At 43.1% G+C, this 18,592-nt stretch overlaps 1 protein-coding gene across 1 annotated transcript; it reads left to right on the forward strand.

Moving 5' to 3' along the window:
• Positions 1-221: 221 nt before the first annotated feature.
• LOC128691041 (rhodopsin, GQ-coupled-like) lies at positions 222-14,885 on the forward strand. The gene is made up of 7 exons (XM_070089225.1): positions 222-2,135; positions 3,357-3,487; positions 5,343-5,485; positions 6,485-6,563; positions 9,049-9,229; positions 11,077-11,965; positions 14,246-14,885. Exons 1-7 carry the CDS (start codon positions 1,819-1,821, stop codon positions 14,399-14,401), a joined length of 1,896 nt encoding a protein of 631 aa, XP_069945326.1. The 5' UTR covers positions 222-1,818; the 3' UTR covers positions 14,402-14,885.
• The last annotated feature ends 3,707 nt before the right edge of the window (positions 14,886-18,592 follow it).

The following is an 18,592-nucleotide window of genomic DNA, read 5'->3' on the forward strand; positions in this document are numbered from 1 at the left end:
TCTGAGGATGAATAAGATTCAGACAGCGAACCGATTGGGAGTGAGCATTTAAGTGAGGGAATGAGGGTGCTGAAAGATTAAGATTGCAAGAGGGAGAGAGGGAGAGGGAAGGGGCGAGAGAGAGAGAGAGAGAGAGAGAGAGAGAGAGAGAGAGAGAGAGAGAGAGAGAGAGAGAGAGAGAGAGAGAGAGAGAGAGAGAGAGAGAGAGAGGGAGGGAGAGATGGTAAGGATCCATCTTCTTTAATGCTGTACGAGTACACTGCAGGTCTACCAGGACACACACACAGACACACACACACACAGACACACACACACACACACGGATGTTAGGAAGTATTTCTTTAGTCACAGAGTTGTCAGGAAGTGGAATAGTCTGGGAAGTGATGTAGTGGAGGCAGGATCCATACATAGCTTTAAGAAGAGGTATGATAAAGCTCATGGAACAGGAAGAGCGACATAGTAGCTGCCAGTGAAGAGGCGGGGCCAGGAGCTGTGACTCGATCCCTGCAACCACAACTAGGTGAGTACACACACACACACACATACCAGCTATCAATGAAGAGGCGGGGGCAGGAGCCATGAATCGACCCCTGCAACCACAATTAGGTGAATACACACACACACACACACACACTTTTACAAGGATCAGTATTAGAACCAGTACTGTTTCTGGTTTATATGAATGACAGTCCAGATGGGACTGCATCAGATGTATCCGTTTGTTGATAATGTAAAAGCAATGAGGAGAACATAAATAGAGGAGTAGAGAGGAAGACGAAATACATCTGAACAAACTGCAAAACTGGTCAGTTAAGTGGTTGCTTGAGTTCAACCCCAGCAATGTAAGGTAACGAAGATTGAACTGAGAAAAGGACAAGACCAGATACAGATTATAGAATATGGGGGACAGAGGCTGCAGACCTCAGAGTGCAAGACTTGTGGGCGAGCATGACACCAGAGGCTCCCATCTGCCTAATAACGTCTGCAGATAATTATTCGTCTGGCAAATCTAAAAGCTTCAAGATTCTTAGTAGTCATTCTAAGCCCTTTATACAACATTTGAGAACCAGTATGGAGCTCACCTTAAACAAAAAAAAAATTGCGAAAATGAAGAAAGAGCAAAGTTATGCAACGATATTTGCTCCTGAGTTAAGGGGTATGAGCTACGAGGAGAGGCTAACGAAACTTAATCTAATGACAATGGAGCACAGATTAACTAAGGGAGCCACGATAACACAAAATACTTTGAGTTATTGATATGATAGTCTGAATCAAGCTGGTTAAGAGGCAAGAAACAGGTACTCAGGGGACACAGCTAGATGTTTAAGGCACAGATGAGCTACAGGGATGTCGAGAAGTATTTCTTCATTCTCAAAGTGGTTAGAAAGTGGAATGATCTCGACGAAGTAGTGGAGGTAGGCTCCATACATAGTTTTAAGAGCAGGTATGTAGGTTTATTTAGGTACAAGTACACGAATACAGTTACACGAATTATCATATATAGTAACGTGTAAATTACCTAGGATCACTCAAAATAAGTTAAATTGGCTTATTTCCATTGGGATCGCGAGATTAGGAGGAAGTGAATCTGGCCAGCAGAAAGTTGAAAGGTGGGGTTCAGGAGCTAAGACTCAACCCCTGCAACCACCAATACAATAAGCGAGTACACTACATTTTCAGAAATTTTAAATTTTAATACCTAGTTTATTATTACTAGTACAATAACCTACGAAGGTAATCCTACATCAGTACCGCCAAGGGGCAAATATCATTCCTGGTAATCTTTTTTTTTTTTTCCATTTGCCAGTAACACGACCAATGTCCGCAAACAGTGCGGCCGACATCCAGGACCCACAGCCGCCCCCACCAGCAACAACCAGAACAGCAACAATACCTTCACCATATGATGCTTCCTCCGAGGGGCCTGCTCTGGATGTCTTCAATGATTCTGCCTTACTCGAGGTCCTGGTAAACCACACTTGGGCGTGGGAGATGGGTGTGCCTCTTCCCTGGCTCGCCCACCACGCCTCCACTCCCATCCCTGTAGAGCTGCATTTGGTGGTCGCCATCATGCTCACTATCATAGGCGTCATGGGCACTGCTGGTAATGCAGTGGTAGTCTGCATCTTCACCAGGTGACCTCTCACTCTCACCTTCAACACTTTACATATCTTCTAGCTGCATAAGTTCAATTCGCCTGCTAGCAAAGTCCTAGATATTATTAAATTGCCATCAATTTATCCACTAGGGGAGGTCTCAATCTTCTATTTAGTGTCAAGGTTGTCACCCGCCTGTCCACACCCATAATTATAAACCACTTATCCACCTAGAAAGTTTTCAAACAAACGCTGAGAACTCGATTCTGACGTATACTTCTCCTGAGAAAGAAAGTGTTCACACTTAACTAGACATTATGAAAGTACAGGCAATCCCTTATCCGATTTGTAAGTGATTTTACACTCACGTATCCACTTTTTAAGTGTTTCCCTATTCAGTAAACAAGAGCTTCCGTATGCCTAATCAGAGGAAACAAGAGACTCTAAACACTAGTTTTCTTCAGTAGATTCTTAACAAAATTTTCACCCACCTATGGCGTAGAAACTTTAAACTGATCTTTCTCCCAAAAATACACTTTCTATCCACCTATTCTTTCAGTTGCTATCCCTCTATCTGCATAGCAGCAGTTCTTCGCTTGAATATTACCATGTACGAATCCGCTCGTAGTTTTAAAAACTAAACATTAGAAAAAAGTTTTCTTATTCTAATTCTAGTAAAGGTACTCTTATTTACATGTACACTTGCATAAAAGAGTTGTAATATTGTAGATAATAGAGAAAAGTGATGCATCCAGGGAGGAAGTGACGTAACAGGTTTGGAAGTGACATAAGTTAGGCAGTGATTCTACGACCACTAAGTGAAATCATGAGTTAAGGAGAGGTGTAACTTACTATGAAGTAGCGTAGTAATGAGCAGACACAAGAGATACAGCTCACCTACATAAATTCAGCTAAGTAATGCTGCACACTCACCTCACTGGATAAACTCATCAAAATTCCTCTGTTTCCTTTGGATTCCCGCCCTCAAAATATTTTTAATTTGGTTGCTTACTGCCTGCATCACCTGTCTTCCAGTGTGAAAGCAGTGCATGAGGAGAGTGTTGGCAGATAATCTGGCAAGTCTGTTAAATATTTATTGCAATATTAGCTTGTTATAAATATTACAAGTTTTGTAACCAATTGTGTCCCTCCCACACAAGCCTCCCTCCCTTCCTTCATTCTCCATCCTCCTTCTTCTGCCCTCCACACTTCATCGACCCCTCCCTCTCTCGCTGCCTCAGCTTGTGGTCTCCCTCACAGGTTCCGTCGCCTACGTAGTGCTGCTAACACGTTTATCGTCAACCTGGCTGCCAGTGACCTGCTCACCTCGCTTCTCCACTACATGGCTGCCTACTCCTCCTTCAAGCACCAGTGGGTCTTTGGCAAGATCGGTGAGTGGGAGGAAAGGAGGCAAGGAAGGTGGGGAGGGAGGCAAGGAGGCAAGGAAGGAAGGTGGGGAGGGAGGGAAGGAGGCAAGGAAGGAAGGTGGGGAGGGAGGCAAGGAGGCAAGGAAGGTGGGGAGGGAGGGAAGGAGGCAAGGAAGGAAGGTGGGGAGGGAGGGAAGGAGGCAAGGAAGGAAGGTGGGGAGGGAGGGAAGGAGGCAAGGAAGGAAGGTGGGGAGGGAGGGAAGGAGGCAAGGAAAGAAATTTTTACAAAACTGAATACAATAATACACAAATAACCCGCACATAGGAGAGAGGAGCTTACGACGATGTTTCGGTCCGACCTGGACCATTTACAAAGTCAGTGTGACTTTGCTGCCTATTTGTCTACCCAGGAAAAAATTTCTCCTCCTATTCCGTGTGCCTCTGATGTGGAACTCTATCGAAAGCTTTACTGAAGTCCATATACACAATATCATATTCATTACCATGACCTACGTCCTCAAACACCTTAGCGAAAACAGTTAGTAAATTAGTAAGACAGGAACGCCACTTAGTAAAACCGTGTTGAGATTTGTCAATTTATGCCTATCAAGATGGCTACGAATTGCCTCGGCAATTATTGATTCCATAAATTTTCCCACTATGGAGGTAAGGCTTATTGGTCTATAGTTCGAAACTAAGGACCTGTCACCTGCCTTGTAAATAGGTATTACATTTGCCATTTTCCACTTATCAGGCACTATGCCAGTTTCTAGTGATATGTTGAAAAGATTAGCCAAAGGTTTGCAAAGTTCCTCTTTACAGTCCTTTAACACCCTTGCAAACAGTTCATCAGGGCCTGAGGATTTGTTAGGTTTTAATTTCTCTATTTGTCTGAGGACCATGTCACTAGTTACCCTAATCGTGCATAGTTTATTATCGTCTTGTTCTACATAATTTATTATTTCTCGAATTTCGCTGGCATCTTCCTGAGTAAAAACTGAGAGGAAGTAAGAATTTAAAATTCCACACATATCCCCTATCACTGTCAGTGATCTGACCTGAGCTACTCTTTAGTGGGCCTATCTTGTGTCTAATCTTACTTCTGTATACCTGAAAGAACCCATTTGGGTTAGTCTTTGAATCCCTTGCGACCTTAGCCTCATAATCCCTTTTTGTTTTTCTTATTCCTTTTTTTTTATTTCTCTCTTTAATTGAATATGTTGATTTGTTAACTGCCCATCCCCTCTTTTGATACGCCTAAAAATTTCTCTCTTTTGACCAATGAGATGTTTTAATCTATTGTTCATCCATTTGGGATCATTACTGAGCTGACTAATTTGTACTCACATTGTTTTAAATTATACTGGACTCTCCAGTGGGTTAAATGTATCAGTGCTGCAAGTTTAAAATCTTGGAGAAAGGGCATTTTCAATTCATTGCACAGAAAATAACTTCACTTATTTTTTTTTTTAAACTGAAATGGATAAATTAACACCTACATTCGTCTAAGTAAGATTCACCATTGAAAGTTTGAAGCCTATCAGAAGAAGCGTTCGTAAGTTATCGAAAGGAAACCTTGGAGAAAAAATAAAAACCGACAACCATCAAATATTTTCTTCCAAGGGGACGTTTATTGACACAAACTCCACCCTTCTTTATTTCCTCCTTCCCTCTTCCCCCCACCATTACTACTACTGTACTCTACCCTCAACTCTTCCTCTCCCACTCTGATGCCATCACAAACAACGAACATGTTAAAGAGTCAGATTAACGGAGGATCCAACCTCTACCACTCCTTACGTTGAATGACTCACACGAGTTTAGCGCATTAAATGTATTACAATGCCATGACACCCACATTGCCTGCTCCCTACCACAGGTTGCAACATCTACGGAGGAGGAGTAGGAATATTCGGTCTAGTCTCTATAGTCACCCTATCCTGGATAGCTGTGGAGCGCCTCACTGTTATTCGCACTTCTGCCGCCTCCAAGTGGCGTATTACTAGAGCCACGGCCATGAAGGTTAGTGCCACGGTTAGGAAAGTTAGTGTCACAGTCATGGTTAGCTAGAATTACGCCTGTTTTTTGGTGGCTCGCCATCAATTTAGCTAAAACATTAAATAACTGTGTTATGTTCATCTGTATTTTCCAAACCGATTACTGCTGATTCTGTTGAGCCTATTGTGTGTAGATGAATCTGTCCTCGCTAGATGGCCACAGCCATTTAATGAATTTTAGGTTAGATTAGGTAAGGTTCGTCAAGAAACAGGACAAGTGTTTCCTGACGCGGGTCTTGGATGATGACCCGCCGTTGGAGCTTCTGGTCATTTGACCGAGGCCTTCCGCTGGCCTACCGGTCTATCCCTTTAAAAATTATGGTCATAGTTATAACCATTTAGTAATTTTAGTGAAGCCAGATTCGTTTATACAGACGTTGTTGCTTTGAGTCAGCAGTTGTCAGTTTGGACAATACAGCTGTATACAACACCGGAAGTTTTAATGCTACAAAAATTTAATTAAGGTTAACTGAGTCGGGTCACCAAGGCCCGGCGTGTGGTGCCAGGTTAGGCTCACTCTGTATTGGACTGTAAAAGCTTCTGGTGAGACGAACTTAGCCTAATTAATATTTACAAGCGTTGCACGTGTATCTAATTTTTATCGGTATTATATATCTGGTGTGATACAGCCATGGCCAGAGGAAGCACCGGTCAATGGCCAGAAGGCCATACTTGCGGCTCTCGGGAAAGCTGGAGCTCCTACCGTTTTACGCAATTATATAACACACACAAAAGACACACACATAGAGGGTTTTAAGTACCTATAATTACTTGTACCACACATGATTTATTACAGTGCAGTGACTCGTAAATTCATTTCAGGTTCTAAAATTTTAAATTTGTGCTAACATTACCTCAAGGCCTAGATAATGCATTTTTTTATTAATAATATTTATGGAAAGCGCTAAACTCGCAAGAAGCCCTCAGTTCTCGAATGTATAAATGAAAAGCATTAATATTTCAGTTGATCGTTGCCATTTGGGTGTACTGTGCAGCCTTGGCCCTGCCACCCTTCTTCGGCTGGAGTGCCTACGTTCCCGAAGGTGAGGTTTGTGCAGTTACCTCTTTGTAGCTGCAGGAGCAGAATTATGCTCGTAGTGTCCTGTTTTCAATATTGTTTTAATTTTTAAGTTGATAATAATAGTTGTACGAGTGTTAGACATTAACATACCCCAAAGAGTTCTAAATTAATCTCGTTATTATTATATTCATGCTAAGCGCTAAACCCAAATAGGTCATTTAATGGAAGACGTGATGGAGGCTTGACCCTCCGTCTGCTGAGTGCCAGACAGTTAAATATCTTAACCCGCTTCCTATCTGTACTTACCTAGTTTAAATTAATATTGTAAACACAGTGAATATGGTAATTATAAATACATACACACAAAAAACTGCTAAACCTGTACGCACCTAATTGTACTCACCTAATTGTGGTTGCAGGGGTCGATACTCAGCTCCTGGGCCCGCCTTTGAAGTCCTGCCTGATCCTCATCTGATTTAATTCTCCTCATTAACTTCACATCATCTGCGAACAGGGACCCTTCTGAGTCTAACTCTTCCATCATGTCGTTCACATATACCAAAAATAGCACTGGTCCTAGGATCGACCCCTGTGGGACCCCGCTCGTCACAGGTGCCCACTGTGATACCTCATCACGTACCATGACTCGTTGTTGCCTCCCTGTCAGGTATTCTCTGATCCATTGCAGTGCCCTTCCTGTTATATGTGCCTGATCCTCTAGCTTCTGCACTAATCTCTTGTGAGGAACTGTGTCAAAGGCCTTCTTGCAGTCCAAGAAGATGCAAGCAACCCACCCCTCTCTCTCGTGTCTTACTTCTGTTACTTTATCATAAAACCTCAGTAGGTTTGTGACACAGGCTTTGCCTTCCATGAATCCATGCTGGTTGGCGTTTATACTCTTGTTCCGTTCCAGGTGCTCCACCACTCTCCTCCTGATAATCTTCTCCATAACTTTGCATACTATACACGTCAGTGGCATAGGTCTATAGTTCAGTGCCTCTTTTCTGTCTCCTTTTTTAAAAATGGGAACTACATTTGCCGTCTTCCATACCTCAGGTAGTTGCCCAGTTTCAAGGGATGTGTTGAAGATTGTGGTAAGTAGCACACAGCATATCTGCTCCCTCTCTAAGGACCCACGGGGAGATGTTGTCTGGTCCCATTGCCTTTGAGGTATCAATGTCCCTTAGCAGCTTCTTCACCTCCTCCTCGTTTGTTTGTATGTCATCCAACACTTGTTGGTATATTCCTTGCTGGTGTCCCCCTCTGTTCTGTCCCCCCAGAGGCCTTCCTGTCTCCACTGTAAATACTTCCTTAAATCTCATATTGAGCTCCTCACGTACTTCTTGATCGTTTCTTGTGAGTTTCCCACCTTCTTTCCTCAGCCTTATCACCTGGTCTTTGAATGTTGTCTTCCTCCTAATGTGTCTATACAGCACTTTCAGGTCAGACTTGACTTTCGATGCTATGTCGTTCTCGTACTGTCACTGGGCCTCCCTCCTTATCTGTGCATACTCGTTTCTGGCTCTTCTACTAATCTCCTTATTTTCCTGGGTCCTTTGCCTCCTGTACCTTTTCCATTCTCTGGTGCACTCAGTGTGTGTGTGCCCCCACTTCTAAGTATTCATACTGCTAATAAATACCAGGAGTAATACCAGTAATTCTAAAACTTACCAACAGTAATTCTAACATTTGTTACTTCTTATAAAATACAGAAAGTAACTAGGTTGTAAAATTTAGCTTGTCTCAGCTTCTACAGTGTCTGACGTTACCCCTCGCTAGACCGCTTTACTCCTCACACTCGCATCAACCCTATCTTCACCTTATCTGTGTTATTTCTACTCTAATTCTGGTAATAGCTTGCAGGAGTGAGTGACCAGTATCTAACAGTGATGCAGAGGCCAGAATCTGACCACATGCAACCACAGTAGGTGAGCAATACTTGCGCTGGCAGCGGCGCGATGACAAGTTACCAGATGCTGATGACGTAGTCGTCGTACATAGGCCTTCTATCACTATTTTGAAAATCCTTCACCCGTGATGTTTATAACCATATATGCTCATACATCCCGTGGATCAGTGAGTGCATCAACGGGTAGAATGCTTATTTTACCCGTTGATGTACCCCTGACTTTTCCACCCGAGACTATTTTATACTAGACTAATACTCGCATGCTTCGTCTGAAAGCACAGGCGATTATAGCAGATAAAATGACAGACAGTAAACTTTACCTTCACCACCCACTATCAGGTACATTCATCCATAATCAGGAACACAGCCATAGTGGGACTGTCGAAGATAAGAAGAACCTCTGACGTCTGTGTATCTCCACCAGGGCTCCTGACATCAGTGTACCTCCACCAGGGCTCCTGACATCACTGTACCTCCACCAATGCTTCTGACACCATTGTACCTCCACCAGGGCTCCTGGCATCATTGTACCTTCACCAGGGCTCCTGACATCATTGTACCTCCACCAGGGCTCCTGACGTCAATGCATCTTCCACAGGGCTGCTGACGTCGTGTTCATGGGACTACATCAGCAGGAGCAGCAGCAACCGGAGCTATTACGTGTACCTGCTGGTAGGAGGGTTCGCGGTGCCGGTTGTCACCATCATCTATTGCTACTGCTACATTCTGGTGGCCCTTTCTCACCACTCCCGCCACTTGCTTCCTCAAGCCTCTCCCAGGTCATTATACAGTTATGCGGAACCAAAAAAATCCCGCTGGGATAATGCAAGACCTGGGGAACGGGAGGCAATCAGGTTTCACTCTCACTCTCTCTGTCTCTCTCTCTCTCTATATATATATATAGAGGTGGTACCTCCCTATATATATATATATATATATATATATATATATATATATATATATATATATATATATATATATATATATATATATATATATATATATATATATATATATATATATATATATATATGGAGGTACCACCTCTATAACTGGACTACATAACTATATATAGCCTATTTGGCAAGGGTTCACTTTGTTTTTCCCATAAATCAGCGGAAATTGATGTGAGCATAATGAAAAATATATATCATGGATTTAATATAATATTAATTATGCTTAAGTTGACTAGTGATATATACAGCAGAATTTAGCTAAAAAAATTGTGTTAGTTTTAAGGAGGTTAGGTGAGGTTTCAAAGTTAGTTTTGGTCCAAAAATAAAAATCATTATATAACTTTTAATGCAAAAATAGCTATTGATTTTTTTTTTGGAGGGGGGGAGGCAGTTCAGTCTTTAATGGAGTTCGGCAAGTTCGGCTTATTTAGTACGACACACATGTATATACATATGTCTTCAACATGGATTGGCTCTGGTGGTACCCATTCTTCTATATCTTCAGAGAGATCACTCAGAATCTTTGGTCTTGGGAAGTCTTCCTTGTGTACGAAACGTCTGACTCTTTGTTGGAGGGATATTCTGTGGGTCCTATGGGGAGATGATGTAGTCAGTGGTGTAAGTTGGCTGGAGGGCGTTTTCTCAATCTGGTATACAGAGCTCTTGCACTGTGGAAGACAGGAATAAATAAAGGGGATGTAAATAGTGTGCTGAAAATATCTAGCCTAGACAGGACTCGCAGCAATGGTTTTAAGTTGGAAAAATTCAGATTCAGGAGGGATATAGGAAAGTACTGGTTTGGTAATAGAGTTGTGGATGAGTGGAACAAACTCCCAAGTACCGTTATAGAGGCCAGAACGTTGTGTAGCTTTAAAAATAGGTTGGATAAATACATGAGTAGATGTGGGTGGGTGTGAGTTGGACCTGATAGCTTGTGCTAACAGGTCGGTTGCCGTGTTCCTCCCTTAAGTCAATGTGACCTGACCTGACTAGGTTGGGTGCATTGGCTTAAGCCGGTAGGGACTTGGACCTGCCTCGCATGGGCCAGTAGGCCTTCTGCAGTGTTCCTTCGTTCTTATGTTCTTATGTTCTTATATAGTTGTCGCTTCTTTAGTTTGTCAAACCTGACATTTATTACGTCGATCTCCCCCTTAAGGGAGGTTCCTTGAGGCTGGCGAGGGGCTCTTCATCTAGGGAATTGGATCTGTGCTCCAGTTCCCTGAATTGAGCCTGAATACCTTCCATCCCCCCCCTACATGCGCTGTATAATCTTACGGGTTTAGCGCTCCCCCATGATTATAATAATAATACGTCGATCTCCTGTTGGAGAGGTGGTGGGGGAAGTTATGGTGAGGAAGAAAGGAGATAGCAAACTGGTCACCGCCATACCCTCTTGATGACATGAAATTGGGCTAAAAGTGACAGTAAGCATGTTGCCTCTCAGATGAATGAGCAGACTAGAACTCAGGATAACTCAGGAATACTAATATCAGTGTTCAGAGTGAATCCGCCGTCGTGTCCCTATCGTGAATGTCGCCTGAATCTAGTATCATAGTATCATATAATCTATCGAATGTCTATAATACTTCTGCTTGTGTCTATGTTTCTACTTACGTTTTCGTCCCTCCGTATGTGCGTGTCTCTCACTCTGACCATTTATGTATCTGCAGGTCACCGTCAACTCGATGCAACGACCTACGTACGGCACAGATGGTGCTGACACTGATTATGCTGTTCGCCATCAGCTGGAGTCCTTACGCTACTGTCAGCCTCATAGGTCAGTTCGGGGAGGTGCGGGTCCTGACGCCTTGGGTAACTTCGCTGCCAGCACTCTTCGCCAAGGCCTCAGTCATCTATAACCCGATCGTGTACGGCATGAGTCACCCAAACTTCCGCGCCTCGCTACAGTACCTTTTCTCCAACATAGCCAGCACACAGCAGCAGATGCACTACAAGCCATCTAATGCCGCCAGACATGTCTCCGTCAACTCTGTCTTGGCTCTGCAAGACGATTCCACACACCGGCACTGGCACTCTGAAGACTTCTACACGGCCGCCAATAGGAACTACTCCATAGCGATTATGTCAGATAAAGACGAATCGTGCGACTGTCTATTAGCACCAGATGTCACTGCGATCGCCAACGGGGACAGCGCCAACCTGTCTGAACCGGATCTCCTGCGCCACGACGACAGAATCATCCCCGCGCATTTTATCACTTACCTGACATACCACAGGGAGAAGCGCAGGTTCCTTCGATCGGCGCTCTTCTGTTCAGAGTCATCACTAGAGCGCTACGACCGTCGGTCTGAGGCGCAGCGCTGCCCGCGACAGAAGTACCTGGGAGGAGGAGGGGGCCTTATGCCCACAACTACCCCCAACTGCGTGTTGAAGCAGACGGGGCCAGAGACGTGGGACCACGTAGCCCTCTTAGCCCCCTCCCTTCCACTGCATAATGTCAGTAACATGTCCCTGGGCTCCGCCTCGCCAGACCTCCGACGTACCTCCTTCTCCACCATCTGCTCCAGAAGCCCCAGGCTCTCCCTCAACAAACTCAGTGTGAGTACCTGACTTCATTTACTGAGGCTAGGCTGGATCCTTAATATCAGCCCTTCTTTCTCCATTCCGTTTTCTCTTCTTCTAAACCCCTTCGAAGAAGGTGCGTTGTTGCCAGTGTTCTTGATTCTTGGCAAGAAGTAAATCGGATCTCTCCTTCCTCTAATCATAAGTGACTGTCTTCCATTTTACCAGTTTCTCACTCAACATAATACGCCACTGCTAAATACTATATGATCGATGTAAAAAATTACGAATATATAAATAATAAATCTTTTGTTAAATGGTTGACAGCTAACTGTTTTAGTTAGGTAGTACGTCAATATCACGATTACTGGACGGGGCATCCAACCTCTACCACTCCTTGCACCCACACGAGTTTAGAGCTTCATATAAATATAATAAAACAATCTTCTACTGAATGCAATTTGGACCCCTTCCCTTTTGGTCCACGATCCTTCCCTAGTTTGTCACTTTTCTTGCAGTATTTGTATGACCCTTATGGGTCTGGCACTTTCTAAGGATACAGTATATTAATAATCTTAAAATAGTTTGCTGTCTCATAACTTACTTCATAACTGCCTCGCTCAGTAGACATTTTCCTGAAAGGTTCTTTTCCAAGAAAAAAAATCTGCATGTACAACACGTTTCCACGGTTATTTCACCGATAGTTTACAGGCTAAGAGCTGTTATCCCATCCCAGCTCATTTCAAAGCCCAGCCCTATCTAAGGTATACTACCACCCCGTGAGATGCGACCCTCAACAATCTGCTAACACTCAGGTAGCTACTTACTGCTAGGTGAACAGGGGCAGAAGGTGTAAGGGAACATACCCAATGTTTCTACCTGCGCCGGGGATAGATTCTCGCTTCTTCCCCCCATTCACTTTTCTGATTTCATTTTTGTTTCTTCAAGTCTAGAATTATCACTATTCCTCCTCCTTCAGCATCTCTTGATTTTGTGGCTGTCCACTACTCTCTTTCACCTCTTCTACTTGTCATCTCAGAGGTCCATTTAAGCCCATCTGCAAAAGATATCTTTGGCCAATTCATCCACTCCTCACTCTTCTATTCTATACTTGTTAGCTTCAGTTTTTCCTGCACTCAACCAACCGTCTATCTCACATTTCCTCATTTCCATGTTGACAATCTGTCGAATCTACTATTTGATCACTCACGATTTTGTTTTCAAATTCCCTCCTAAGGCTCGGGTCTAATCCCTCTATCATTAGTTGCATTAAGTCCCATTTTCTCTCACTCATCCTCCCTACTCCCCAAAAGCCCTTCGTGTACCTAACTCCTAAGCAACATTCTTCTTTTGGTATCCCCAGAGTCTACTAACCTACTTCACAGTTTCCCATATTTCACTACAATATCTAAGTTCAAACCCCTCCACGATGATCGATCTTGCTGCCTTCTATTAGTGTTAAGACAAGATTAGATAAGATTTTGTTCGGATATTTAACCCCGGAGGGTTAGCTACCCAGGATAACCCAAAGATTAAGGACCCAATTGGGGTCCTCAATCTTGTTTACCTGGAGAGAGTTCCGGGGGTCAACGCCCCCGCGGCCCGGTCTGTGACCAGGCCTCCTGGTTGATCAGAGCCTGATCAACCAGGCTGTTACTGCTGGCTCCACGCAAACCAACGTACGAGCCACAGCCCGGCTGGTCAGGTACCGACTTTAGGTGCTTGTCCAGTGCCAGCTTGAAGACTGCCAGGGGTCTATTGGTAATCCCTCTTATGTAAGCTGGGAGGCAGTTGAACAGTCTCGGGCCCCTGACACTTATTGTATGGTCTCTTAACGTGCTAGTGACACCCCTGCTTTTCATTGGGGGATGTTGTATCGTCCGCCAAGTCTTTTGCTTTTTGTTTTTGTCCCCCAAGATGCGACCCACACTAGTCGACTAACACTCAAGTACCTACTTACTTGCTAGGTGACACCCAATTCACTTTTTTTCTATTAAACACTTCGCAAATCCGATGCTCTACTCTTTCACTGCCCCCTGTACACTTTATTTATCCCACACAATTCTTAAAAAGATTACCCAGGAGAGAGAGAGAGAGAGAGAGAGAGAGAGAGAGAGAGAGAGAGAGAGAGAGAGAGAGAGAGAGAGAGAGAGAGAGAGAGAGAGAGAAATATTTGTTCCAACTGATAATTTTAAGCCTGTCATGAACATGTATTTTTCTTTTCCTGTGGACTTTTTTTTTAACTCCCATTTACCGATAATTAATAACTAAATGGTTCTGGTGTTGTTACAGATGTTCCTCTCCTCTCCTCCCCAGGTGAGCAAAACTTCTCGTCACGACAACTGTTGCCAATGCGCTGCGAGCGACCTAGCCCAGACGGTCACCGTGGCCACCTTCAACACTGCCAGGAGACGTTCATCTACCATCCATGTCTGTATTCGGGGTAACCTCCACCAGTTTATCGATGTCTAGGGCCATCCTTTAGTCTGCTGCAAAGGAAGCCCTTTCTTCATATGCTTAGGGCTCTTGTGATGAGAGAAATGTTACGCCAAACTTTAGGGTCCTTACAATATAAACAGCCCTATATAGACGCTAAGTCCTAGGTCTTTCGGCACAATAAACTAGCCACTTCGGTGGCAAAATCTAAAATCTAATCTAATCGGAAACTCCAAGGTTTTTGTGATGGAAAACCTTTTGCCAGACATCTAGGGACATAATTTACGACAATGACTAGATTTTGTCGTTTACAGTCTTGGATTCTCCTTGAAGCCATATAAGATTATTAGTGCTATTTTCAACACTTTTTCGAATCTTCTTTTAATACTGTTTTTGTTTATAACATGAAGTGGTATAAACCTTGGTAATAAATACCGACAAGTTGGTTTAGAAAGACACGTAAGCAAACACTAACATATTTATTAGAAAACGTTTCGGTCCTGGGACCTTGATCACTTCTAACATACAGAGGTAGAAAGACATTATATATATATAGGCGGAGAGTGAGATGTGACACACGTGACCTGAGGAATGTCATAAGAACATAAGAATGGAGGAACACTGTAGAAGGCCTACTGGCTCATGCGAGGCAGGTCTTTATCAAAACAACCTCTACCTATGATGAGGACGGGTAGACGATGAAATCATGTGACTCCTGTGTTGTTGGGTTGGTGCTGCTTAAGTATCATGTATGCCAATGTTTTTGAAATTTTGTAGTTTCCAGTGTTGCGTTCTATAGTGTCGGTGACGCCGACGGTGCCTAGAAGCCTCACTAATCGGCGTCACCGACACTATAGAACGCAACACTGGAAACTACAAAATTTCAAAAACATTGGCATACATGATACTTAAGCAGCACCAACCCAACAACACAGGAGTCACATGATTTCATCGTCTACCCGTCCTCATCATAGGTAGAGGTTGTTTTGATAAAGACCTGCCTCGCATGAGCCAGTAGGCCTTCTACAGTGTTCCTCCATTCTTATGTTCTTATGACATTCCTCAGGTCACGTGCGTCACATCTCACTCTCCGCCTATATATATAATGTCTTTCTACCTCTGTATGTTAGAAGTGATCAAGGTCCCAGGACCGAAACGTTTTCTAATAAATATGTTATAGTGTTTGCTTACGTGTCTTTCTATAACATGAAGTAAACGCCGAGGATCCTTATATAAAATTTTGGGGTGCCTACGCCAGTTGCAGATGAATCTTGGTTACAACTTGATACTATGTCAGACTAATCTTTGTTACAGCTCCTTGAATCCTACGTCAGATGCAAAGGAATTTATCCCCAGAGAAAACGGCACACACGTCAGCACATGACAAGCTCAGGAATATTTCGAATGATTCAGAGATGGAGTTATTTTAACAGCTCACGACTAACCCACAAAATGAACTGGTAACTAAACTACACCATACCCCCGGCCGGGATTGAACCCGCGGTCATAGAGTCTCAAAACTCCAGCCCGGCCGGGGGTATGGTTTATTTGCAATCGTGTCATTACGATTTCTTAAGTCAACTAAACTACACTTCTGTTAGTCCTGGACCACATTCACTACCGAAAAAAAGTTTTCTTTTTATAGATAATTTGTGGGTCATTTGTGAATTACTCCAGCTACTCTATTGTGAATATACTTTACCAGCAGTTAATGAAGTTTTCTTGGATTAGAGATTATCCATTCATTATGCAATATATTGTTGCAAAGTGCTCACGCCAGTTTGTTTTAACTCTGCTGGCATCTACCAGATTTTAAATAATGTAATCAAAATGCGTATAAAAAATGACTAATATAATTAAAAGTATGAAACTCCCATGTACCTTTCGAGGCTGAACATCAAAATGGTATACAATACCGACAGGTTGGTAGGTAAGACACATAGGCAACAGTTAGGCAACTTTATTCCGAAACGTTTCGCCTACACAGTAGGCTTCTTCAGTCGAATACAGAAAGTAGGCAGGAACAGTAGAGAAGACGATGTAATCAGTCCATCACCCTTAAAGTCGTAGAATTTGAGGTTGTCAGTCCCTCGGCCTGGAGAAGTTCAGTTCCATAGTCAGGAACTAACTGAAGATCAAGCGACAGTGCGGAGACTTAAATACTGTCGGAAGGAGAGGTGTAGAGTAGTAGTAGTAGTGAGAATGTAGCCACTGAAATGTCAGGTCCCTCTCAGATCCAACAATTCTCACTTGAAAAGTTTGTCCAAGGTGTTTTCTGTATCAAGATGCCATGTGTTGCAGTGTCTGACAAGATGAACATCAAAATGGAGGCTATTGTGTTTACTGTTCCTTCAACTTATTATAAGAAAAATCTTGCCACTGGGGGAAAATATACATATATTTTCCAGACTTTTAATAAACAAACAAAAAAAAAAGAACATTAATTAGTGTCATTCGACTCAACGGGAAAATGAACTCGAGAAAATAAGAATGAAGGAACACTGTAGCAGGTCTAGCGTAGACCAATAGGCCTTTTGCAGTATTCCAAATTCAGTTTCTTTATTTCAACATTATACATCGTGTGTACAAAAACTGACAACATTTAAAAGCGTCCATGGAAAATCCCTGATTATGCGAAGTATTTAGCGTAGTCTTAAACCTTGCTTAAGACTACGAGGACAAACATTGTACATATATCACACAAATAACCTGCACACTGGGGAATGAAACTTATGACGACGTTTCAGTCCGACTTGGACCACTAACTATTAAGAAGACCATAAGAACATAAGAACGAAGGAACACTGCAGAAGGCCTACTGGCCCATGCGAGGCAGGTCCAGGTCTCCTACCGGCTTAAGCCAATGCACCCAACCTAGTCAGGTCAGGTCACATTGACTTAAGGGAGGAACACGGCAACCGACCTGTTAGCACAAGCTATCAGGTCTAACTCACACCCACCCACATCTACTCATGTATTTATCCAACCTATTTTTAAAGCTACACAACGTTCTGGCCTCTGGTGTAACTAGTTAATGGTCCAAGCAGGACCAAAACGTCGTCATAAGTTTAATTCTCCTATGGGCAAGTTATTTGAGCATTCTTCCAGTCACAATATTGTACAAGAATGGTATACAATACCGACAAGATGAAATTAAGACACATGTGCAACATCTGGGTATTGTAATAATGTTGGTAGAATTACCGTTAACGGCTTTGTCAAGCCGTTAACGGCTTGACAAAGCTCCTGGAGAGTGAAACGTTGTCACAATAAATATGTCACATTAGTTGCACTTGTGTCCTTTTACTTTACAACATCTGGGTATCTTTACTGTAGACGTTTCGCCATCCAGTGCCTTTATCAAAACAAATTCCAGGACATAATTTGAATACAGTAGAACTATATACAGAAGATGATGTAATCAGTCCCTTAGCCTTGGAGTTGGTGCAAAGAGCTCCGTAGTCGTGGATATTCTTGAGCAGAGGAAAGGAGTCTGGCTCTTATATACTAATGTCAGGTGGAAAGGGGACGTGTAGGAGACGAGGGCATAGTCACTGGTAGGCGGGATTCCCCAGTGGAAGTAGGTCCTACCCATTTCTGATTACCTCATCTTCTGTATATAGTTCTACTGTCTTCAAATTATGTCCTGGAATTTGTATTGATAAAGCCACTGGATGGCGAAACGTCTACAATGAAGATACCCAAATGTTGCACATGTGTCTTAATTTCATTTTGTCGGTATTGTATACCATTCTTGTGCAACTTGTCAGACACTGCATCAACATGGAATCTTGATTCTGAGGACATGCACATAACCTTCTTCACGGCTGCAACAACTACTACTACAACTAACCCATCTCTTTGGGTAGGACCTACTTCCACTGGGGAATCCCGCCTACCAGTGAATATGCCCTCGTCTGCTACACGTCCCCTTTCCACCTGACGTTAGTATATAAGAGCCAGACTCCTTTCCTCTGCTCCAGAATATCCACGACTACGGAGCTCTTTGCACCAACTCCAAGGCTAAGGGACTGATTACCTCATCTTCTGTATATAGTTCTACTGTCTTCAAATTACGTCCTGGAATTTGTATTGATAAAGCCACTGGATGGCGAAACGTCTACAATAAAGATACTCAGATGTTGAACATGTGTCTTAATTTCAGTCACAATATTGTGTGTCTTTATTCTTTACATATATTCTGTTTTGTTAGCGGGTTGGTTTTGT

This window comes from Cherax quadricarinatus, chromosome 27 (assembly GCF_038502225.1).
Source record: "Cherax quadricarinatus isolate ZL_2023a chromosome 27, ASM3850222v1, whole genome shotgun sequence".
NCBI classification, from domain to species: Eukaryota; Metazoa; Arthropoda; class Malacostraca; order Decapoda; family Parastacidae; genus Cherax; species Cherax quadricarinatus.